Here is a 25,147-nt window from a genome sequence, read left to right on the forward strand (position 1 = left end):
AATGCAACGAAAAAAAATTATTTTCGTGAAAATAGCTGCACAACAGTTACAATAAACTCTAGAATGCCCCTTTTTATAGTGAACACAAATTGTCCCAACAATCCGATAAACTGTGTTAACTCTATCTACAAGTGTGCTCACACAAACACAAGTCAATTTGTTGAGATTTTTCTGGTCAAGCCTTACACATAAGCTCCCAATTCAACAACACTGATCAAACCTCTGTTTTGTTACAATTTTGCACAATAGTTTATTTTGTTCTGGTTTTTAAGAATCATACTTATCAGAAGCACTAAATGGACTATGTTGTGCAACTTTTAAGATGGGGTCTCCTCTAAGAAATTCAAAATTGTGAAACATATTCAAATTTAATAATCACCCAGTGAAAAGAAGCTGACAGAAGACCACAACATCAGGATTTGGGGTTGTATTTTAGCAAGTTCCATGTCAAGAAGGATTGCAAGATGAATTTATTTCAGGCTGATTCAAAGGCTGAGTGATTTGTTAAATTCATATGGACATGTGAAATTGAGAGACATTGACCTGCAAAAAAATCAGTCCACAATAAATGAACTGCATTATCTCAAACAGAAAAAGTTCAAAGCTAAAATTAATACAACCAGGAAAAAAAAGAAACATTGAAATAAGATTGTGATCATCCTTTCACAATCTTAGGATACTCCAAAGCACTATGCACTGTGCTTTTGAGGGGCATTGCTCTCATAACAAAGGGAAGCTTAGCACATAATTGTGTATACCAAGGCTTCCACACATGGTTGTGCAATTAATTACCAGATATTGAGTTGAAGTATGAACACAGGACGCTGGGAGGTTGCCCATGCTTCTCTTCAAATACTGCCATAGTATGCCCATTGATTGGACAGTTCAGTCCTCAGTCCAATTCCTTATCTAAAAACTATCTCCAAAAATGCAACAAGTAATGAACTAAACCTAGATCACATGCTCTACTCCTGAAATGTGGCTTGAACTCATGATCTTTGGGCTTACAGCCAAGACTCAGCTGGAAAAGTGGTTTGAAGTCAATATAATAAATTAGAAACAAATTTAAAAGTATTCTTCACAACCGAAAATCTATTTCTTCAATACTGATAAATGGAAGAAATAAATTCTGCAAATCTACAATGAAGACTTGTATTGTACACACCAAGTGATAAATAACCACCATGTCAAGAAGAAATTGGTGTTTCTCTTACCGACTGTCAGTATCTGATGCAATTTCTTTTCTTCCTCCAAAGCGAATTTGGCACTATATTTGAAAAAGGGAAGTGAATGTCCAATGAGAAAGCAGAGAAGAGTTTCATGTAATGAAAAGAGAAATGTTTTTAGTCCTAAGAAGGCTATATTTCAATAGCACAAATTAATCATTATTCAATTGTTTCTATATCTGCAAAGTTGGTTTTGGTACTATAGCATTCATCCAAATCATATTCTTCAACTGACTCAAGCATCAAACACTACCACTGCAGTGAATACACAGCGACAGGAGTTATCCAGTTAATGTCCCTAGAAAAAGTAACAGACTGATTCATCTACATCAATATGTAACCAATCATCTGAACCTCCCCACTATCGGAGACTGCATATTTGAAGATCCAACACCAAAGAATGGAAACAGAGGCAAGAGAACAACAGCAAGGAGAAAAGAGAAAAAAAACTCCCAATACTGATTTCTATTTTGAGTAACAAAAATGGAAAAGCGTGATCAAGCTGTTGTCTCTGTCTGTGACAATAGTTGGAAGACTAGCAGTCATATACTGTATTACAATACAGGGTTTGAAACTGAGATTTTCTGTAGTCACATTGGAAACAACAGTGAGGCATTGATGTGGCAGAAAAAAATTGTGCTGAAGTTGAAGCAACACACTAATAAACAATGTTAGCAGGTTAGGTGGTTTAGGAACAATACCAAAGTTAATTCAACAGAAATATGAGGGTCTCCTCAAATGATTTATCATTCAAGCACTTTTCCAAATAATCCTGCACAAATTGAAGAATATGCTGGAAGGCTAACTGAAACTATGCAAAATACAACATTAGCAATCACAAAATTCAGCACAAGTACAAAGTTTACAGTAATTGAGCACAGTACCATAATGGGCAAAGCAGTAGTCACTGTAATCGCATTTACAGGCGCAGGTAAAAGGCAAGGAATTTAACTCAGTTTATGACTTCCCAAAACCTACCAACCATCTACAAGGGACAACTCAGAACCTCAGAGGTGTGACAGAATGGTCACCACTTGCCTGGATGAGACCTGCTCCAACAACACTCAAATTAAGAGGCCCTCTTGCATGGCCTTCCATTGATGCACTGAATATTCACTCACTCCACCCAATTCACAGCGGCAGCAGTACGTACCATCTATGAACTGAGCGCAACAACACATCAAGGTTCCTTTGACAGCACCTTCCAAATCTGTGACATCTGCTGCCAAGAAGGATGAGTAGACAGGCAGGAGGCTGGAAGAACATTGCAAGCCAGGCTGCATCAGGAGGTGGAAAAGTCAGCATTTCGAGTGTAACCTTTCTTCAGGACTGGAGGTGGTGTAAGGGAAGCTGCAGATAAAGTGGGTGGGGGAGGCAGGATGGTGAAGTGGGGATAGGTAAAGACAGACAGAGGTTACGGCCTAATCGGTCAATGGGAGGAATGAATCCAGTGGGTGGCTGGGAGGAGTGGAAGGGAGGGGGAAGGGCTGGGAAGGGAGGATATTTGAAATTGGAGAACTGAACATTGAGTCCTCCAGGCTGTATGCTGCCCATGCGGAAGATGAGGTGTTGTTCCTCCAATTTGCAGTTTGGTTTGTTGTGGCAATGAAGCATTACAAAGGTACCTACACCAAACAGACTGCAGCAGTTCAAAAAGGCAGCTCACCATCCTCTTTTCCAAGGACAACTGGTGATGGACAATAAATGCTGGTGTGAAAGAATACATTTAAAAAAGCAACAATTACACAGCAAATCAATGATACACAGTTTGGGATTCCATCAGGAATATGGCTCTGGAGCTCATTAAAACTTTGGTCTGAATAAGAACGAAGAGTTCAATTTAAGAGGGGACATGGGAGTACTGCCCTTGAAATTAAGGTAGCAGTAGGCCAGCTTTCCCTTTCACTGAGTCATTGTGGCATCAAGGAACCCTGGCAAAATTGGAAGCAGTGGGAACCAGGGGGGAAACTCACCAATGGTTGGAATCATACGTGACACAAAGGCAGATGTGGTTTGTGGAAGCCAATCATGTCAGTTCCAGGACATTGCTGTAGGGGTTCTTCAAGGTCGTGCCCAAAGCCCAATCAGCTTCAACTGTTGTATCACTGATCTTCCTCCCTTCATTAGATTAAAAATAAGTATGCTCACAGAAGATTGCACAATGTTCAGTCCTATTTGTGACTCTTCAGATAGTGTGCCAACATGCAGGAAGACCTGGGTGACATTCAAGCTTCGGCTGATAAGTGGCAAATAAGATTTGTTGCCATACCATCATCTTCAACAAAATAAAATCTAACCAAAGCCCAATGACATTCACTGGCATTACAACTGCTAAATTTCCCACTAAAAACAGTCTGGCAGTTACCACTGAACAGAAACTGAACTGAATAAGCCATATAGATACAACAATTACAAGCACAGATCAGCCACTGGAAATTTTGAACTGAGTAACTCATCTTCCAACTCCAAACCCATTCATCATCTGTAAGGCACAAATCAGCAATGTGAAAGTACACGCTTCACTTGCCTGGAGGAGTTTGGCTCCAACAACATTCAAGATAAACACTATTCAGGACAAAACAGTCCCCTTGATAAGCAACCATCCAGCAATTTAAACATTCTCCTAGCTCAGAGACAGAGATGCTACCCTCTAAGTCACAAAACCTCCTATGATTATATGAGCTGCATCTCAAAGGTCAAAATTGTTCTGCTATTGTACTGCATAATAAAGATCAATTTGACACAATATGACAGTGATTCAAAGTTTTGAGCACACAAAATGAATAAAATCAAGACTCATATTAGAATTTAAATGTGATTAGAAATCCAATTCTTTTAAAAACATGAAAATAATTTTTAAAGTCTAGCATTCTATGAGCAGCACACTGTGAATATGCATAAAAATACTATTTATGCTCTCACAAAAGCAGGTGACCCAACAATTTAACTGGAAAACTATCTTTTTATGTGTATACATAGTACTGATTCAAAGTGGTTTTTAAACGCAATAAATTGCTATTCTTCAAGATGGAAACTGTGAGACACTTTTAGTTACTGTAAGGTAAGTGGTATTGCATGAAAAATACAGAGTTCACATAACAAAAGTAATCTTGGGCTTTTTAAAAAAAATCATTTCCACTATCTTAAAGTGATATTTCAAAAATACTTCAAAAAGAAATTTTCTATGAGGAAGTGAAAATACTCGAATTTTCCTGCAATACTAGAATTAGGTGTTGCATTGTAATCATGAGCTAAGCCACCACTAAAAAGGACTCATCTGAATTACGTTTGAAGCAGATTTTAAAAGAACTTCACCAAAAATTAAAATTCAAAAGCCTACATCCAACATTCTTAAATCAGCTTCTTTTAACAAAAACAATCAAGACACCTGTGAGAAACTAAGATGAAATCCGGACCTTTATTTTAAAAAAAGCATGCGTTCTGACAGAGTCTACATGGTTGCAAATTTGGAAGCTTTAATGTAATGAACTGCATGACACTGATGGAATAATCTGACAGTTTACTATTTTATTCCCATATATGAAAGGTGGTGTTGAAATTGATTCACAGACTTGTTAAGGAGCCTAGTCAAGAATTTCCAGGTTAGCAATCTAGACATAAATTGTATTAATTCAATTAAGTTAATTTTGGTTTAGGTTTCAACTCAATATCATTTGCATATTGCCATCAATAAAATCTTCAATGAATCAGCATTTTAGAACTTGAGACAGTCTGCACCACTGAGAGCTGATCTACTTTTATTCCTCTTGTGAAATATTAACTCAGGTATTTCCATTAGAGATACTGACTGAGTGTTTATTGATCATATTAACCTGTAAAGTTATTTCTGGCTTATGAATGCACAATTTTGTAACGATACACAAGATTTATTTACCTGCTTAACAGCATCAAGAAGTCTTTCAAGCAGAGACTGCCTCCTACAGTCATTTTGTTGGGACACTGAAATTAAAATCAATGCTCAAAATTAGATGTAAACCATTTTACGTGCATTGAATCATATTACGTGTATAGAATCATAGAATGATTACAGCATCGAAGCAAACCTAAGAAAGAATTTCATTTCACAAATCTTTACTTGCCAATCTCTTTGAATTGGTGACCTTTGTTTCCCAACGTTTCAATTTATTCTGACCACAACCCTCATGGTTGTGAAGACCTCAATCAAATTTCCTCACATCCTTGAATTCCCCAAGAAAATCAGACCCAGCTCCTCCAATCAATGCATGTCACTGAAATTTCTCATTTTTTGAGCCACACTTGTGAATCCTTTCTACATTTTTGCTACTGCTTTCACATCCTTCCAGAAGTCCGGTGCATGGACACAATACTCCACTGGAGGTTGAACCAGTGTTTTATGCAGGTTTATCAAAACCTCCTTGTTTTTGTAATATATGCTCATATTTATCAAGTTCAGGATCCAGTACCCTGTTTTCCCATCCAGTCTTATCATCTAAGATTTATACACATATACCCCAGGCCCCTTTGCCCCTATACTCTGTTTAGATTTGTACTTTATATTTCATATTACTTCTTATCCTTCTTTCCAAAATAACCAGCTTCATGTTTCTCTGAATTACATTTCATCTCCCATTTGTCCGTTTATTTCACAAATCTGTCTTCATCCTTTTGAAGTTTAAACCTCCTTTTCTTGGTTCTTCAGGATTGAGGATGGCCTGCATGATTTATGTTTCTGTCACAAGAGGTGCAGAAGATGTGTCTGGACATTTTATCACTTTCTCCAATATCTCAATCTCATCTCCTTGTGCTCCTGACAAAGCACCTCAGCGTGTTCTGTACCTTTCTGAACAAAGCTTCTTTATTTTGGTTCACCCCAAGTCAGGATCTCCCACACATCAGTGAGGATGCTTGATCACTTCAGGCACACTTTGAAAATATTCCTGAAGCACCTTCGCTGTTTCCCATGGAGCCTCCAGCCATGACTGAGGAAAACAGTTCTTTTGAGTCTGCTGGCAGGCATTTGAAAGGCGGATCTAGTTTTGCATGATTACCATCTCATGGCTGGGCATATTATTTTGGTAGTGGACACTGCTGTTGGACCGTCATTCTTGCCACCAGATTTGAAGTATCTTGCAAAGGCACCACTTATAGTACATCTCCAATGTTTTGAGATGCCTGCTGGAAGTTGTCCAAGTTTCTAAAACACAGAAGCGTGCAAGGATCACTGCTGCACAGTAATCCACAACCTTGGTCTTGGGTTTGAGATCCTAGTCTCCCAAGCCTGTCTTCCAAGTTTAACCCTATGTACAATACAGATTACAACATGTCTAAGTTTTGCATCATCTACATTTTTTTTAAATCGGTCCCTCCGCTCCCAAATGTAGAACATTAATATATATCAAAATGTCTATAAATATATAATAAGGCATCCTGAAAAACAAGCTAATTTCTTGTTCTCCTTTGTTCTTTAAGGGATCAGATGAATGCCATTTTTGCTTGCATGATAATAACTGCACTAAATGTTAGATGCAGCACATAAATACTTTTGCACTACTGCTAAGTAAACCACAAAATAAATACAGACCTTTTTTTTTTACATGTTATGAAAGTTAAACAGTATTTTTGGTGTCACATGCAAAATATTTCAGCAAATGTTCAGTAACATAGAACAAGTAAATATTAAGAGTAATGTTATTCATCACTCCAAGACTGAAAGTGGAGACAGAATACTGCTACCAGGCTTCTACAAATATTTCAAGGGCCACAGACTGAAACAAAAATCACTTTCTCTCATTTCCTCATCGCATTCTACTGATTATAAAAATGAGTGGAAAACTTTATTGTACTTGTTAATCTGAATATACAAGATGCTCAACTAATATATAAGATTTGTGGAGTTGTGACACAGAACTCTACCAAATTGTTCCAAAATATAGACATTATACATAGGAAATTCCAATTCTCAAAACATGCTGTGGGTGGAAGTTGGAAGGAAATCTAGTGCCAAGTAGTTCATCATAGTACGAGAATACTGCCAAAAATTCTTGTACATTTTATCAATCAATTCTTAAAGTAAAGTTAAAGTCAGTTCAATCAGACAGAAATCCCACACAAAAAGACTATAAGACGTAGGAGTAAGAGACCTTAAGACATAGGAGCAGAAATTAGGCCATTCAGCCATTGAGTCTGCTCTGCCACTCAATCATGTCCACAACGTTTTCAACCCCATTCTCCTGCTTTCTCCACGTAACCCTTGAGCCCCTTGATATTCAAAATCCTATCTATCTCAGTCTTAAAAATACTCAATGACCTGGTCTCCACAGCCTTCCGCTGCAACGAATTCCACAGATTCACCACTCTCTGGCTGAAGAAATTTCTGCTGATCTCTGTTTGAAAAGGTCTTCCCTTTACTCTAAGGCTATGCCCTCGGATCCTAGAATCTCCTACCAATGGAAACATCTTTCCAACATCTACTCTGTCCAGGCTATTCAGTATTCTGTACATTTCAATTAGATCCCCCATCATCCTTCTAAACATCTTTGAGTATAACTCCAGAGTCCCCAAATGTTCCTCATATATTAAGCTTTTCATTTCTGGGACCATTCTCGAGAACATCTTCTGAAAACACTTCAGGATCAGTACATCTTTCCGAGATATGGAGCCCAAAACTGTGCACAACATGTGGTCTGACCAGAGTCTTACAGAGCCTCAGAAGTACATCACTGTTTTTATATTCAAGTCCTTTCAAAATAAATGCCCTCATAACATTTGCCTTTCCTTTTTCTCAAAGTTACTGTGTCCTTGATTTTTTTCAGAGGGGTCTTAAAACAGCCCATGCTCTGAAAAAGCTGAGTTAGTGCAGAGATGAATGGTTTATTGGGACCCTCTTTGTTTATCCCTAAACAGATGATACCTCAGGCCAAAGGCTTTCATATTTTAGAATTAACTTGTATAATGAAAGGGGAGCAGCCAGTCCAGGCAGCTGAGGTGTTTTGGTTCAGTTACAACAGGGGATGTGTGAAAAGCTGCTGGACTTCTCGCTCTCTTGCCTTGCAAACTGTAAGTCTGTGCCATGTTTTACTGTTTGTGCTAAGGGATGTGTGTGTTTTCAGAACAGCATCATTAAGTCAGGTTTGGACAGGTTAAGTTATCAGGTGTTCTATTTTCTGTTTTTTGTGTTTTATTCTGTAATTTTGTAAATAAATTTTGTTTGTTTAAAACTTGGCAGTCAACCCAGCTAATTTACACTGGGAATATCCACTATACACCTAGCTAAACAAATAGCAAAGCTACCTGCTTAAAGAGGTTTTGAGGGGTCTGACCTAGTCCATAACACTTTGTAAATGCTGCTTCAACCTGCAAGTTTACCTATTCTGTAATTTTGTAAATAAATTTTGTTTGTTTAAAACTTGGCAGTCAACCTGCTTAAAGAGGTTTTGAGGGGTCTGACCTAGTCCATAACACTTTGTAAATGCTGCTTCAACCTGCAAGTTTACCTTGAGAGAATCCTGGAATGGAACTCCCAAGTCTCCTCGCACTTCAGACTTCTGAATTTTCTCCCCATTTAGAAGGAGTTCATGCCTCTATTCTTCCTGCCAAAGTGCATCACCTCACACTTGCCCATGTTGTACTCCATCTGTCACTTCTTTGCCCACTCTCCTAACCTGTCCAAATCCTCTGCAACCTCCTTACCTCCTTGCCATGGGAAATGCAGAGTTATGGAGATAGGACGGAGGCAGTTGGGTCTAGGTGGGATGCTCTTCAGAGGATCAGTCCAGGATCGATGGGCCAAATGGCCTCTTTCTGCATTGTCGGGATTTTATGATTCTATGAATTCACCAAGGCTCCTTAAACAGCACATTCCCACAATCTTTACAACCTTGAAGGATGAAAGCAATGGATTCATTGGAACACCACCATATTTAAGTTCTCCTTGAAGCCAAGTGCAATCCAGGCTTGGAACTGTAGTCACCATTCCTTTATTACCACTGGGTCAAAATCCCAGACTCCCTTCCAAACAGCACTGAGTGTACCTGCAACAAAGGACTGCAGTGGTTCAAGACAGCATCTCAATATTGCCTTCTCCCAGGCAATTAGGGATGAGCATTAAATGCTAGTCCAGCCAGCAATACCCATATCCAATAAACCAATTTTTAAAAACTGAAACACAAGGCGTGGGTTAAAGTTCTATTACAAAGTTAATCAGCTATTTAAAAGTTAAATCCCTATGATAGTTCATCCAAAGTGGGAATTAATATTTCCCCTAGATCACACTAGTTCAAAACAAAATAAGTAAGATAAAGGAACAAACATCAAGAACAATTCACTGCAATATCCACAGATGCGAAGTTCAAATATTTCAGAAGAAATCATAATTACTCAATGCAGTAGCAGCCGTTCTGCTAATTAAAAAATACATCTTTTCCTTATTGTACAAAGGAATAAATGGTATGCTGGAATTTAGCAGCAATACATTAAATAACAACTTCAACATTGAAGAAATTAGGCAATCTTTAAACAGTTATTAAAAAGCCCAGCTAACAATACCACATATCATTTATATTACTGTTGGACTTGCAGTATCACTTCTGAATGGATATTAATAATTTCATTGTGATCCTCAACATGGTAGTGTTGTATAATTTTGTGGTGGATGACATATCACAACATCTAACACCATTATTTGATAGCCCACCTAAGCTGGAGTTAAGGTTATAATCATTTCAATATAATTTTGTAGTTCTGACATTCCAATGGCTTGACTAATTCTGAATGCCATTGTACTGAGGTATTTAGGATAATCTGCTGCTGCTACACTTATAGCTGCTCCTGCCAGGAGATTTGCTGTCATGGTACAATGGACATGTATCTTACTCCACCCTAACACATCCACTGGAGCTTGTCTATGAGCACTGTGTGACATCCATCATCCAGCTTAGGTTAACTCCTCTTTCTGGATCAGTGGTGCTGGAAGAGCACAGCAATTCAGGCAGCATCCGAAAAGCTTCGAAATCGACGTTTCGGGCAAAAGCCCTTCATCAGAAATAAAGGCAGAGAGCCTGAAGCGTGGAGAGATAAGCTAGAGGAGGGTGGGGGTGGGGATAGAGTAGCATAGAGTACAATAGGTCAGTGGGGGAGGAGATGAAGGTGATAGGTCAGGGAGGAGAGGGTGGAGTGGATAGGTGGAAAAGGAGCTGGGCAGGTGAGTTGAAATGTTGGGCCACGGGGCGGTTTGGTTGATTGGTGCGGGTGTCTCGGAGATGTTCCCTAAAGCGCTCTGCTAGGAGGCGCCCAGTCTCCCCAATGTAGAGGAGACCGCATCGGGAGCAACGGATACAATAAATGATATGAGTGGATGTGCAAGTAAAACTTTGATGGTGGGTTACCCTCCAACTTTACCTTCTGGATCTCGGCAGGTTTTTCACTCTAAATGAACGGTCAAAATACTTACATTTTCTTTTCTGGATGTCACTTTTTGGAATACATTTTGCGTTTGCAAATTCATGAACTTCTTCATTTGTCCAAGTCTGTAAGATGGAATTTTTAACAGACATCAAGATCTACACTTCAGGTGCCTCTATTTTCTTCCACAGCACTTGAATTATTGTCCAGGTTTTTGAGATGTATGGGAAAATGAACAGAATGCAGCATCTCAAGATTTTTCCTTGTTTCAAGCTTGATTTTGTTGTTAGCACATCTTTCATCTTCACAAGACAACTTCTGCATCATATCTCCCATCTTTTGAATCATGTGTCCTAAATAGACAGATTTACCTACTTGTTCTAATATGACACCATCCACTTCAATCTTTACTGTAATTTCGTCTGCTGTTTTCCTTCTAATCAAACTATAAAAAAGTTAATGTAAAAAGCATATTTTTATGCATTAAAAGATAAATCCCAATACAAAAATCTCCACTGTGTACTTGTAAAGAGGAGAAAATCAAGCTGAATGTTAACACAGCTGACATAAAATACTTTTAATGCATTTCTGAATCTCTCATCATACTCTCTATAAGACGACTGAGGAAAAAGCACTGCATTGGAAAGTGGATGTTGTTTTGCGTTAGTAACTGGAACTAAGAAAATAATGGAAGTATACGTTAATATCTGACTGTCCTCAAAATCTGAACACATCATTGGGTATCAATTTATTTAATTCAACAATCTGTGCTTGATATAACAGCTAATATTTAAATCAATAAATTAATCGAGACAAACTGGAATTATCGAGGAGGTCAGTAATTCTACTTACAACATTGCAAGGCAAAAACTCACTTCCTAACTCTGCAAAGCCTGTTCACCATCTACAAGGCACAAATCAGAAATGTGATAGAATATTCTCCACTTGTCTGAATGTATGCAGCACGAACAACATTCAAGAAACTCAAAACAATCCAAAGCAAAGTAGCTCACTCGATTGGGAGCCTGTCCACTACATACAACATTCAGCTCGCTTCACTAATGTTCAAGGAGTTTTCAAAGAGATTTCAGGAGAGACTTTTTCACCTGGAGGGTGGGACATATCCAGAAATCACCGCCTAAAAGGATAGTAGAGGGGGGAACCTCATGACATTTAAGAGTACTTGGATGAACAATCGAAACGCCATAGCATACAAGGCTACCAGCCAAGTGCTAGAAAATGTGATGAGGTTCGATAGATGTATGATGACCAGCATAGGCACAATGGACCACTTTCCATGTTGTAAAAATTCTATGGTTCTCAGTGCTTTTAATAGCAGCCTCCAGGCAATCAGAGCTGACGAAAAGTCCTGAGTTGCTGAGAGGATCTCAAAGCAGAAAGCTGTGAAGGTTTCAAAAAAGGAAGACACCATACAAGGCTGAAGAGATGGGTTTAACATGAATCCATGTTAAGAAATAAATGTGCTGAGTTAGGTGATATGAATTATGAGTCAGGAAGAGACTTTATCTCAAGAAAACAGCACTAAGTAAATGCACAGCAGAAATCTCTAAAAAGGGAAATTTGATAATAGCTGTGCCTGCAGAGTAAGAAGTTTTAGCATGGTAACTGGAGTGAGACCTCACTAATGTTTGTGTCTGCAAGGTCATTGTTGGCAGAAAAGCAATGAACCTTTCTTTCTAATGTTTGCAATGTAACCTTTCAACTAAACTCTACAATCAAACAATTTGCAATTTTCTGTTGTGTAATAAATTTGTGTCTTTTTATTAAAAGTAAGTTTAACATATTCACAAGAGACTGCCAATGACTGACCTCCACAGTAAATAAAGAAACGAAAATAAAACTAATGACTTATATTGCACAAAATACGGAGGCATGGGACTGAGGATGATTTCGCGGTGGGGATCAGAAATTGGCCAGCTAAAAGTAGACAGAGGATGGTGATTGATGGAAAATGTTCTTCCTGGAGTTCAGTTACTAGTGGTGTACCACAAAGATCTGTACTGGGGCCACTGCTGTTTGTCATTTTTATAAATGACCTGGATGAGGGTGTAGAAGGATAGATTAATAAATGTGTGGATGACACTAAGGTCGGTGGAGTTGTGGGTAGTGCTGAAGGATATTGCAGGTTACAGAGGGACATGGATAAGCTGCAGAGCTGGGCCGAGAGGTAGCAAATGAAGTTTAATGCTGAAAACTCTGGAAGGAGTAACAGGAATACAGAGTACTAGGCTAATGGTAAGATTCTTGGTAGTGTAGATGAACAGAGAGATCTCGGTGTCCATGTACATAGATGCCTGAAAGGTGAAACTCAGGTTGATCAGATTGTTAAAGCGGCATACGGTGTGTTCGCTTTTATTGGTAGAGGGATTGAGTTTCGGAGCCACGAGATCATGCTGCAGCTTTACAAAACTCTGATGCGGCCCCACTTGGGAGTATTGCATACAGTTCTGGTCACCACATTATAGGAAGGATATGGAAGCTTTGGAAAGTGTTCAGAGGAGAGTTATAGAGTCATAGAGATGTACGGCATGGAAACAGACCCTTCGGTCCAACTCGTCCATGCCAACCAGATATCCCAACCCAATCTAGTCCCACCTGCAAGCACCCGGCCCATATCCCTCCAAACCCTTCCTATTCATATACCCTTTCAAATGCCTCTTAAATATTGCAATTGTAGCAGCCTCCACCACTTCCTCTGGCAGCTCATTCCATACACGTACCACCTCTGTGTGAAAAAGTTGCCCCCGAGGTCTCTTTTATATCTTTCCCCTCTCACCCTAATCCAATGCCCGCTAGTTCTGGACTCCCCCAGCCCAGGGAAAAGACTTTGCCTATTTACCCTATCCATGGCCCTCATAATTTTCTAAACCTCTATAAGGTCACCCCCTCAGCCTCCAATGCTCCAGGGAGAACAGCCCAAGCCTGTTCAGCCTCTCCCTATATCTCAAATCCTCCAACCTTAGCAACATCCTTGTAAATCTTTTCCGAACCCTTTCAAGTTTCACAACATCCTTCCTATATCAGGGAAACCAAAATTGCATGCAATATTCCAACAGTGGCCTAACCAGTGTCCTATACAGCCGCAACATGACCTCCCAACTCCTGTACTCAATACTCTGACCAATAAAGGAAAGCATACCAAATGCCTTCTTCACTATCCTATCTACCTGCGACTCCACTTTCAAGGAGCTATGAACCTGCACTCCAAGGTCTCTTTGTACAGCAACACTCCCTAGGACCTTACCATTAAGTGTATAAGTCCTGCTAAGCTTTGCTTTCCCAAACTGCAGCACCTCACATTTATCTGAATTAAACTCCATCTGCCATTTCTCAGCCCATTGGCCCATCTGGTCAAGATCTTGTTGTAATCTGAGGTAACCCTTTCTAGGATGTTGCCCGGTATGGAAAGAAGGTCTTACAAGGAAAGGCTGAGGGACTTGAGACTGTTTTCGTTAGAGAGAAGAAAGTTGAGAGGTGACTTAATTCAGAGACATAAGACAACCAGAGAGTTAGATAAGATGGACAGTGAGAGCCTTTTTCCTCGGATGGTGATGGCTAGCACAAAGTGACATAGCTTTAAATTGAGGGGTGATAGATACAGGACAGATGTCAGAGGTAGTTTCTTTACTCAATGCGTTGGAGGGGGCGTGGAATCCAATGCCTGCAACAGTAGTAGACTTGCCAACTTTAACGGCATTTAAACGACCACTGGATAAACATATGAACGAAAATGGAACAGTCTAGGATAGATAGGCTTCAGATTGATTCCACTGGTCAATGCAACATCAATGGCCGAAGGGCCTGTACTGCGCTGGAATGTTCTACGTTCTATCAAGCCAGGTTTCACTCTGAGATCTGACCGGTCGAGTATCACCATGAGCTGTGAACACAGCAAAGTGTAAAGAAGGAACTGGAAAAAGTGCAATTATCAGAGGAAGGGTTCTGAAAAAACTATTAAAACTAAAAGATGACAATCTCCAATGGTCTGATGGCCTGCATCCAAGGGTCTTACAAGAATGACTGCTAAGACAGTAGACACAGTGGTTGTAATTTTCCAAAATTCCTTATGTTCTGGAAAAGTCCCAACAGATTGGAAAGTAGCAAATCTCACTCCTCTGTTCAAAATGAAGACAGGCAGAAAGCAGGAGATTACAAGCCAGTTTACCTAATACCTGCCATAAGGAAATTGCAACAGGTCAGTTTGAAAATCTTCAGAAATCAGGTTACATGCTATATTGCATGTTTTGTCAACACGAATTGGCTGTAATGCGATTGACTAATAGGAGCACTGTTTCTAAAGAACAAACTTTTAAAATGTGTGCTGATTATAATGTGATTGCATCGCCAACACTTTAAGTGCTATTTTTATGCAGCATGGGGTTGCACAAAAATGCAACCAATGCGTAATAGAACAACAACTTGTATGTGGTTTTGCCAAAGGGGAAACCAGATTTAACTAATTTATTAGAGGTCTTTGAGGAAGTAACAAGCAACATGGATATTTGGGAACTTATGAATGTAATAGCCTTGAATTTTCAGAAAACATTTAACAATGTGCCACAGCAAAGGTCACTGGATAAAATCTGAGCTCATGGTGTAGGAGGCAACATTTTATCATGGTTAGAACTTTGTTCAGCTTACCAGAAAGAGAGGGCAAGTATAATGGGTGTTTTTCAGGTTGACAAGATGTGACTTGATGCCACACGGTCAGTGCTAGTGCCTCAACTATTTGCAATATATAATGAGTTGGATGAAGGGACTGAATATACAGTTTCAAAATTTGTTGATGGTATTATAATAGATAAGACAAGAAATTGCATTGAGGACATACAGGCTGCAAATATATGGGTAAAATGTAAATTTGCCATTGTCCCATTGAACTGCTCTCTCATAACAGAGATCCAACTCGTGATAAAATCTGAGGGTCGTCATGCCTCAGGCCAGGGATGAAGATAAGAAGTTAGTACCTCCATGGTAACTTCAACCAATGCAGGAATTGAACCAGCAATGTTGGCATCACTCTATCACAAACCAACTGTCCAGCCAACTGAACTAAATGATATTGGAGATCTAGACAGGTTAGGTGAGTCACCAGAAAAATTGGCAGATGAGGTATAACATTGGAAAATGCAAACTTGTCCACTGTAGCAGGTATAAATAGAAAAGCGTTTTAAGTCGAGAGATTGCAGAGCTCTGTAGCATAAATAAATCTAGGTGTTCTGGTAAATGAATCATGAAAAGATACTATGCAGGTAAAGCAAAAGATTAGAAAAATGAATACAAAGTTTCAGAATATTTCGATGGGAACTGAATATAAATATGGGCAAGTTTTTCTACTTTTGTAAAGGGTGTTGATATAATTGAAATGAGAAGATGTTGAGAGAAAGCTTTAAAGACTGATTCCTGGGATGAAGAAGACATCTTATGAAGAAAGTTTGGACAAATTGGGTCTGTATTCTTTGGAATTCAGAAGAATCAGAGGCAATCTTATTAAAACATTATCAAGAGGTCCTGAAAGGACAGATGCTGACAGAAGGGAGAGACTAGAAGCAGAAGACACTTTAAAAATAAGGTTCTTCTATTTAAGACACAGTGGAGGCGAAAGATTTTCCATCAGAGGGTTGTCAGCCCATGGAATTCATTGAATATCTTTAATGCTCAGTAGGACAGATTCTGAAGTGAGAAGGGAGTCAAAGGTTAGAGGAGGTAGACAGAAAAATACAGCTGAATCTACAATCAAAGTAACCACAATCTTTTCGAATGGCAGAGCTGACTCAAAGGGTCAAACGGCCTACTCCTGCTCCAAATTCAAATGTTTCTATTGTTACAAAGCCTGATTGCATTTGTTAAGATTGTGTTTTTTTTCCCATTTCCTAATCAGCTTATTATTCCCAAAATTCAAATTAAGAGCTGATTTATTTAATTTTACTTCAACTGGAATTCTGATTGTAAAGAATAATTTGTGGTGTATTTCCACCAAAGACTGGTTGGGACTGCTCCATTAGAAGAAAAGTCTTTCATTGAAGATAGAAATATCAGCTGGACAAAACAACGGATGGATTCAGATGAGTCACACTGTTGTTTCAATGAGTGGTGAAAGACCTCAGTACACAACAATGCCAGAACAATCAGAGCGTCAATGAAAGATTATACAGGACTATTATAAATGTTTATAGTTTTTTTTCTGTTGTAAATGTTGTAACAGTTTTATTCAAAATTATGACATAGGAAGTAAGATTAGCATGAATTAGAATTACAACCTTTGTTCCTAATTCATTGGTAAATACTTTTCAATCAACCGTTGAAAGATGCTGTTACATACCTCTGGAGCAGGTTATAGAAGAACATGAACCCAGGTCTCTTGGTTCATGGTTGAGACACTACTATTGTACCACAAGAGCCCCAGTTCTAATTTGTTGGAAAAGACTTTATGTTAGGATCTTTCAGGTGTTTACAAGAACCTAAATTGAAAAAAATGGATCAAGGGAAACAAACATATCGGTCAATTTAAAAGTGAAGCAGGTTAATAAAGTCATAAAATAGTTAACAAAGCACTGGGTTCTGGTTTGAGAAGGATAGAAATGAAAAGCAGTGATGTTAAACTTGTGCAGAACCTTGGCTAAACAATACTGAGTCCAGTCTCTATATTCGATGAAAACAATGGAGAAGGGGCTAACATGGTTTAATGATGATAAATACTGGATAAATCTCTGTTCTTCTCACAGGAAAGACTGAATATACTGGGGTCCTCCAGAAAGCTTAGTGATCTGTGAGAGGCCTTTTAAGATTATGAATTGTTTATGAAAAGGTACAAGTCGTGATGCTTGCATTTGCAATGAAAAGCAAAATCTGGCACATATACATTCAACAGGAAATTCAGAAGAGAAGTTTTACACCTAGAGATTAATACCAATCTCTCTAACAGGGAGGAGTTGAAGGGAAGAATGTAGATGTATTTAAGAGGTAACTGGAAACAAATCAAAAATTGCACTGAAAGGGTTAAAGGATTGGAGGAAGGTTCTCGAAGTACAAATACCAGTTGGACTCCTATTCTAGACACTGAACCAAGCCAGTGAAATTATATTTAATATTAACGTCATCTGTTCCTTTTTAATATATGTTACTTCAAATCTGTACATTCAAAATACAAGGTAGTATGTAAAAAACACTAGATTTTCTTCAACACTCCAAACACCGTGCTGCCAATAATGACAATTTATTAGGGTGATATACTGCTATAAAATCAAGAATCTGAAGTTCCATAGGAACTCTAAATGCAAAAACTTGCACTTTAGTGCAACATTCCGAATAGCATTTATCTCCAAATACACTTAATACAAGCATGAAAACAAGCAAACTGTTCACTGGCAGCATTTTTGAAGACAGAACATATTCACAATATATTTGCATATGTACAAGGAGAGAGAGTGAAATTAAGATTCAGGCTTTGGTTCTGTTCTGACAAAAACCGATTGCCATTAAAAACTAACACATGGAAAAAAATTAAGGCATAAACTGCTGTTCTGTTTCTTGGTATTTACACCATAGATTCTTGTCAACAACAGCAAAACCTGCCTCTTCCATCAGCTGTCATCCCATTCCTTACAAATTAATTATTCTCACCAACCCTGTATCTAGATAAATGTCATTTGGCTCAAAGATCAGAATGAGCAGCTTTGCCACTGAAGTTCAGCTTAAAGGTGTGTTATAGATAACCCATCTTCAGTGGGGAAAGGAACATAAAGTCGCATCAGAAAACATAAACATTTAAATAAATTCTAAATAATATTAATAGAAGAACCGTTAGCAAAGTTTAAGAACTATTTAGACAGACACACAAACAGCAGAGAATAGGTGGTTACGGACCATGTGTAGGCAGATGGGATTAGTTTAGGATAGCATCATGGTCTGAACAGATATGGTGGGCTGAAGGGCCTGTTCCTGTGCTGTAATATTCTGTTTTATGTTCTACATAAACAATATTCAGTCCAAATCATATTTACACATGTACAACCTTTACTATTTTATCTTCAAATGTCCAAACAGCAATTATTCTACTAATTTCCCAACGTAACATTGATTCTTGGATCACAATTTCCCACCTTTTTTTCATCTGTGGGATGTGAGCGTTGCTGGCTGGGCCAGCATTTATTGCCCATCCCTAGCTGCCCTTGAGAAGGTGGTAGTGACCTGGCTTCTCAAACCGCTGCAGTCCAAATGCTGTGGGTTGACCCACATACTACTAGGGAAGGATTTCCAGGATTTTGACCCAGTAACAGTGAAGGAACAGTGACATATTTCAAAGTCAGGATGGTGAGTGGCTTACAGAGGAACTTGAAGATGGTGGTGTTCCCATGTACTTTTTGCCCTTGTCCTTCGAGATTGAAGTGGTCATGTATTTTGAAGATGCTGTCTAAGTATCTTCGGTGAAATTCTCCAGTGCATCTTGTAGATGGTACATGCTGCTACAACTTGACGGAGGGAGTAGATGTGGTGCCAATCAAGTGGGCTGCTTTGTCCTGGATGGTGTCAAGCTGCTTGAGAGTTTAGATTAGATTAGATTCCCTACAGTGTGGAAACACGCCCTTCAGCCCAACCAGTCCACACCGACACTCCAAAGAGTAACCCACCCAGACCCATTTCCCTCTGACTAATGCACCTAACACTATGGGCAATTTAACATGGCCAATTCACCTGACCTGCACATCTTTGGACTGAGAGAGGAAACCGAAGCACCCGGAGGAAACCCACGTAGACACGGGGAGAATGTACAAACTCCACACAGTCGCCCAGGGCTGGAATCAAACCTGGGCCCCTGGTGCTGTGAGGCAGCAATGCTAACCACTGAGCCACCGTGCCACCCCAAATTGTTGGAGCTTCACCCATCCAGGCAAGTGAAACATATTCCATCACACTCCTGACTTGTGCCTTGTAGATGGCGGATAGTCAGGAAGTGAGTTACTCGCCACAACATTCCTAGCCTCTGAGCTGTGTTCTAGCCACTGTATTTAGGTGGAGAAAGTGAGGACTGCAGATGCTGGAGATCAGAGTTGACAGCGTGGTGCTGCAAAAGCACAGCAGGTCAGGCAGCATCAGAGGAGCAGGAGAATCGACATTTCAGGCAGAAGCCCTTCATCAGGATAGATAAAGGGCTTATGCCCGAAACGTTGATTCTCTTGCTCCTTAAATGCTGCCTGGCCTGCTGTGCTTTTGCAGCATCACACTCTTAACACTGTATTTATGTGGCAAGTTCAGTTGAGTTTCTGGCCAACGGTAATCCACCATTGAATGTCAAGCAGTGGTGGTTAGATCGTCTCTTACTATTGAGGTCATAGCCTGACATTTGTGTGGCACATATGGAATTTGCTACTTGTCAGCACAAGCCTGGACATTGTTCAGATTTTGTTGCATTTGAACATGGACCACTTCAGTATCTGAGGAGTGACCGGTGCCAAGCATTGTGCAATTATCAGTGAACATCTGCACTTCCAATCTCGTGATGGAGGGAAGGTCATTGATGAAGCAGCTGAAGATGGTTGAGCCTTGGACACTACCATAAGAAACCCCTGCAGAGACATCCTGGAGTGAGATGACTGACTGCCAACAACCACAACCATCTTCTTATGTGCCAGGTATGATTCCAACCAGTGTAGAGTGTGTCCTCTGCTACCCATTATTTCTAGTTTTGCTAGGGCTCCTTGATGTCACACTCAATTGAATGTAGTCTTGCTGTTAAGGGCTGTCACTCTCATCTCACCTCGCGAATTCAGCTCTTTTGTCCATGTTTGAAGCAAGGTTGTAATGAGATCGGGAGCTGAGTAGTCCTGATGGAACACAATCTGGGCGTCACTGAGCAGATTATTGCTGAGCAGGTGCTGCTCAATAGCACCACTAATGACAACTTCCATCACTTTACTGATAATCTAGAGTAAACTGATGGACCAGTATTTGGACAGGTTAGTCCTGCTTTTTATGGACAAGGATCTACCTGGGCATTTTTTTCTACATTGTTGGGTAGATGCCAGTATTGTAACTATACGGAAAGAGCTAGGCTAGGAAAGCAGCAAGTTCTGGAGCATAGCCTTCACTACTATTGCTAGAATGTTGTCAGGGCCCATAGCCTTCGTTGTATGCTGTATCTCCAACCGCTTCTTGATATGATGTGGAGTGAATCAAATTGGCTGAAGACTAGTATCTGAAATGCTGGGGATTACTGGAGGAGGCGGAGATGAATCATCTACTTGGCACTTTTAGCTGAAGACTGCTGTGAAAGCTTCAGCCTTATCTTTTGCACTGATGTACTGCGCTCTTCCAGCATTGAGGATTGGGATATTTGTAGAGCCGCCTCCTCCAAAGAGTTGTTTAATTATCCACCATCATTCACAAATGAATGTGGCAGGACTGCAGAGCTTGGATCTGATCCATTGGTTGTGAGATCACTTACCTCTGCTGTATCACTTGCTGCTTATGATGTCTGGCATGCACATAGTCCTGCTTGGTAGCTTCACCAGATTGACACCTCATTTTCAGATATTCCAGGTACTACACCTGGCATGCCCTTTTGCACTCTCCATTGAATCAGTGTTGATGCCTGGCTTGATGGAAATGGTTGAGGAGGAGATGTGCAGAGTCATGAAATTGCAGATTGTGATGGAGTACAGTTCTACTCCTGTTGATGGCCCATAGCGCCTCATGGATACCCAGTCTTGAACTGCTGTTTCAAGTCTGCGCTCTTTAGCATGGTGATAGTGTGCCACACAACATGATTGTAGTTATTCACAATGCGAAGCTGGGACTTGGTCTCTACAAGGAGTGTGCAGTGGTCACTCTTACTGACACCAATATTACTTGACATGTCAAGTTATTGATGTAGCCTCACCCTGACAATTAACTATGAGACAGCAGACGATGCATTCTAAATTATGAAAATTCCTTTGAAAGTCTCCGAAAACGAACACATTTAATAAAACCATTATTCTCCATTGGTATTTTACGTGTTAAGCCATTCATAGTATTCCAGTGGACCTCAAGCACCAGAACAAAAGAGAAGCCGATACAACAGCACTGCAAAATTATTTTAATTTCAACATTAAACTCATAATGCTGACAATGTGACTTACAAACACTTCCTCATAGTCACTCTCAATATTAATAATTAGACTGTGAACTCAATTCCTGTTCATCAAAACCTGTATACTAACATTTTATGATTCGTATATTAGAATATCCAGGTACCTCTGGAATCTGCAATTTCTCTTCATTTAAGTAATTTTTTTTAGTACTCCCTGACAAAGGGAACATTTTCCTATAATGCTACATTATACTCCATCTGTCAATACTTTTCTCACTCACATAGCCTATTATTTGGTAGGCACCATGTCTTCTTCTTAATTTATTCTCCTACCTATCCTTGCATCATCAGCAAATTTCACAATTATACATTCAGATCCAAGTCAATAATATCAATTGTAAATAGTTGAGGCCCCAGCACCGATTCCTGGGATACTCCACTTATTACATCTTACCAACACAAAAATGGCTCACTTATACTTATTCTTTCCTGTTAGCTAACCAATCCTCTCACCATATTAATATATTACCCACTACACATTGAGGTTTTTATTTTGTCTAACAGTCCATGATGTGGCACCTTGTTTAATGTCTTATGGAAATCTAAATATGTATCATTAGCTGGTTCGGCTATATGCACTTGGTTAATTCGACAAAAAAACTTCAAAAATTAGTCAAACATAGTTTCTCTTTTACAAATCCATGTTGATTCTGCCTGACTGTATTAAGATTTGAGCTGCTCTGCAAGAACCTCCTTGAAAAGATTTTAGCATTTTTGCCATGACAGATGTGAAGCTAAGTGGTCTGTAGTATTTGCTTTCTTGAACAGAAGATTTACATTCACAATGTTCCAACTGCATAGTATCCGGTCTTGCTTATTCCTCTGAAAGGCAGTTCTCATTTTCTCCAAAATTGCTAACTCAAGATCTTGGCCTCCATTCAACATCTAAATACATCCTGACAGAGGATCGTGTCGGAAATCTCAGGCATAAAACTACTTATCAGTATTCTGTGGTGCATGGATCAAACATCATTCTATATTCAAAACTGGCTTCTTCAGATCACAAACACATTTTATTAATGTTAACAATTTATCAATTTGTTAACGTTGACTTTTAAAAGTAACAAAACTCAGATTCAACGGCCTAACATCGGTGCTGATAAAGGCTATGAATGGTTACCATACTTTGTCTAGTAAAAGAAAAATGTAGGATTTGTAATATTATACTAAATTAGAGATAAAATACCCAAGCAATTTGTATAACAATTCTAAAATATTAATTGTGATTAGATGACAGCAAGCACATCAATAAAAATTTTCAAGTTGAAGTGCATATAGAATGTTCTAATTTCCTGCATCATTCAGGGGTTGTCGAAAAACAAAATAAATTACATCTGCTTTTCCACGTTATCAGATGTCAGGTACAACAAAAACTAATAAGCAAACTTTTTGCTTGTTAGAAATCATATAGTTTCTACTCAATTATGTTACTTATATGCCAGTTTTCAGAAAACCACACTCAATATGACAGTGGGTTATCTACAGTGATGTGTAAAAGAAAAGCACAGGTTTCATCCTGAATGAATTGTCACCCACACAAAACACAACTGAGAGCAATGTTCAGCTCTTGAAGATTTTATTAACAGATAAACAATTGCAATTTCATCTCTTAAACACTATTCGAGTTCCTGGTTTGCTAGTTACGATGATTAATCTTAGCGATCCCAAAGATTGATGATATTTTTTAAGTAAGGGAAGATGTGGCACCAGCCTTTTTTTTAAAATAATATCAAAACAAGCGACATTCTTGTTTGGTAGCTTCCTCTTGAAATTGAAATAAAAGTGTTGGGAACTCAATAGATCCAGCAGCATCAAGGCAAAGAGAAACTTAGTTAACTTTCCAAGTTTAATGTGACTTTGTTGGAACTGAAGATGGCAAACATGTGATGAGGTTCATGCTGTTAAAAAAGTGGAGAAAAGTGGATCAGAAGAAAGATCAGAGAAAAGTTAACTGGTAAGGGAGATTATTCTTCAAAGATGCTATCAAGCAAAAAGGAGATGTAATGGTTGTAGAGAAGCATCAATTTACATATCAAAATGAAGGTCTGAATCACTGAACATTCTGAAGAATCCAGGTTCCTGTCAAGTGCCCAAATTGAAAATGAGCTGCTGTTGCTTCAGTTTCAGTTCAGTTTCAACAGAACACTGCAGGAGACTAGGGCAGAAAAATGAACGTGCAAGTAAGATGGTGTATGGAAATAGCAAGTCAAAAAATCCTGCGTGTAGACTGAGAAGAGATATTCTGAAAAGCCATCACCCTGTCTACATTTTGTAAAGCAGACTATATCGTGAGCAGTTGTTTCTCCCGCCAGATGCTTTTTGTTTGAATTAACTCATGGATGTTGCCTTTGTTTGCTGTATGAATATATTTTGATCACTATTTGCCCGTGAGATGATGGCAAGTTATCTTTTTGAAGTGCTGCAGTTCACATGGTGTATGCACACCTGCAATGTTGATAGGAAATACACACTGCTGCTACTGAGTGTCAGAGGCAGAAGGAGTGAATGTTTGTGGGAGTGGTGCCAATCAAGCTTTGTCCTGAAAGATGTCAAGCTTCTTGAGTGCTTTTGCAGCTGCATTGCAAGTTGGGAGTATTGCACTGCAATCCTGACTTGTGCCTTGTAAAGATTGTCCTGTTCTTGTAGACACAGGATTTATATTGCGAGTCCAATTCAGTTTCTTCTCAATAACTGGTCCCTAAGATGTGTACAGGCTCCCCCCCCACTCCCAGCTCTACACCCACACCAGAACCCAGCTGCTGAGTTTTCACCATCCCCCCAGACCTCCCCCTCACTGAGGACAAACGATCAGTCCTCAGCAAAGGACTCACCTTCATCTCCCTCCGTCCACGTATCAATGAATTTAATACACGCCATGACGTCGAACAATTCTTCCGTCGCCTCCGCCTCCGAGCTTACTTTCACAATCAGGACTCCCGCCCACCTTCCGAGGACCCCTTCGCCCACCTCCAACACACTGCATCCACCTGGACACCCCGCGCTGGCCTATTACCTGCCCTCGACCTCTTCATTTCCAACTGCCGCCGGGACATTAACCGCCTCAACCTGTCGACCCCCCTCCCCCACTCCAACCTCTCACCCTCACAACGCGCAGCCCTCCAATCCCTCTGCCCCAATCCTGACCCCACCATCAAGCCAGCGGACAAAGGGGGCGCAGTGGTAGTCTGGCACACTGACCTCTACATCGCTGAAGCCAAACACCAACTCGAGGACACCTCTTCCTACCGCCCCCTTGACCATGACCCCACCCCCAACACCAAACCATTATCTCCCAGACCATACAGAACCTCATCACCTCAGGAGATCTCCCACCCACAGCTTCCAACCTCATAGTCCGGGAACCCCGCACTGCCCGGTTCTACCCCCT

General features: G+C 39.7%; 1 protein-coding gene across 1 annotated transcript in view; it reads right to left on the minus strand.

Annotated features, from left to right (window-relative positions):
• The window catches only part of snx29 (sorting nexin 29), a 495,640-nt gene that overhangs the window by 466,525 nt on the left and 3,968 nt on the right, over positions 1–25,147 (minus strand). The window contains exons 2-3 of the mRNA XM_043711094.1: positions 5,122–5,186; positions 1,215–1,267 (exon numbers count right to left, since the gene is read on the minus strand). Of these exons, the coding sequence (XP_043567029.1) occupies positions 1,215–1,267; positions 5,122–5,186 (118 nt within the window). The remainder of the gene's footprint in view (positions 1–1,214; positions 1,268–5,121; positions 5,187–25,147) is intronic.

Source organism: Chiloscyllium plagiosum, chromosome 21 (assembly GCF_004010195.1).
Source record: "Chiloscyllium plagiosum isolate BGI_BamShark_2017 chromosome 21, ASM401019v2, whole genome shotgun sequence".
Lineage (NCBI taxonomy): Eukaryota > Metazoa > Chordata > Chondrichthyes > Orectolobiformes > Hemiscylliidae > Chiloscyllium > Chiloscyllium plagiosum.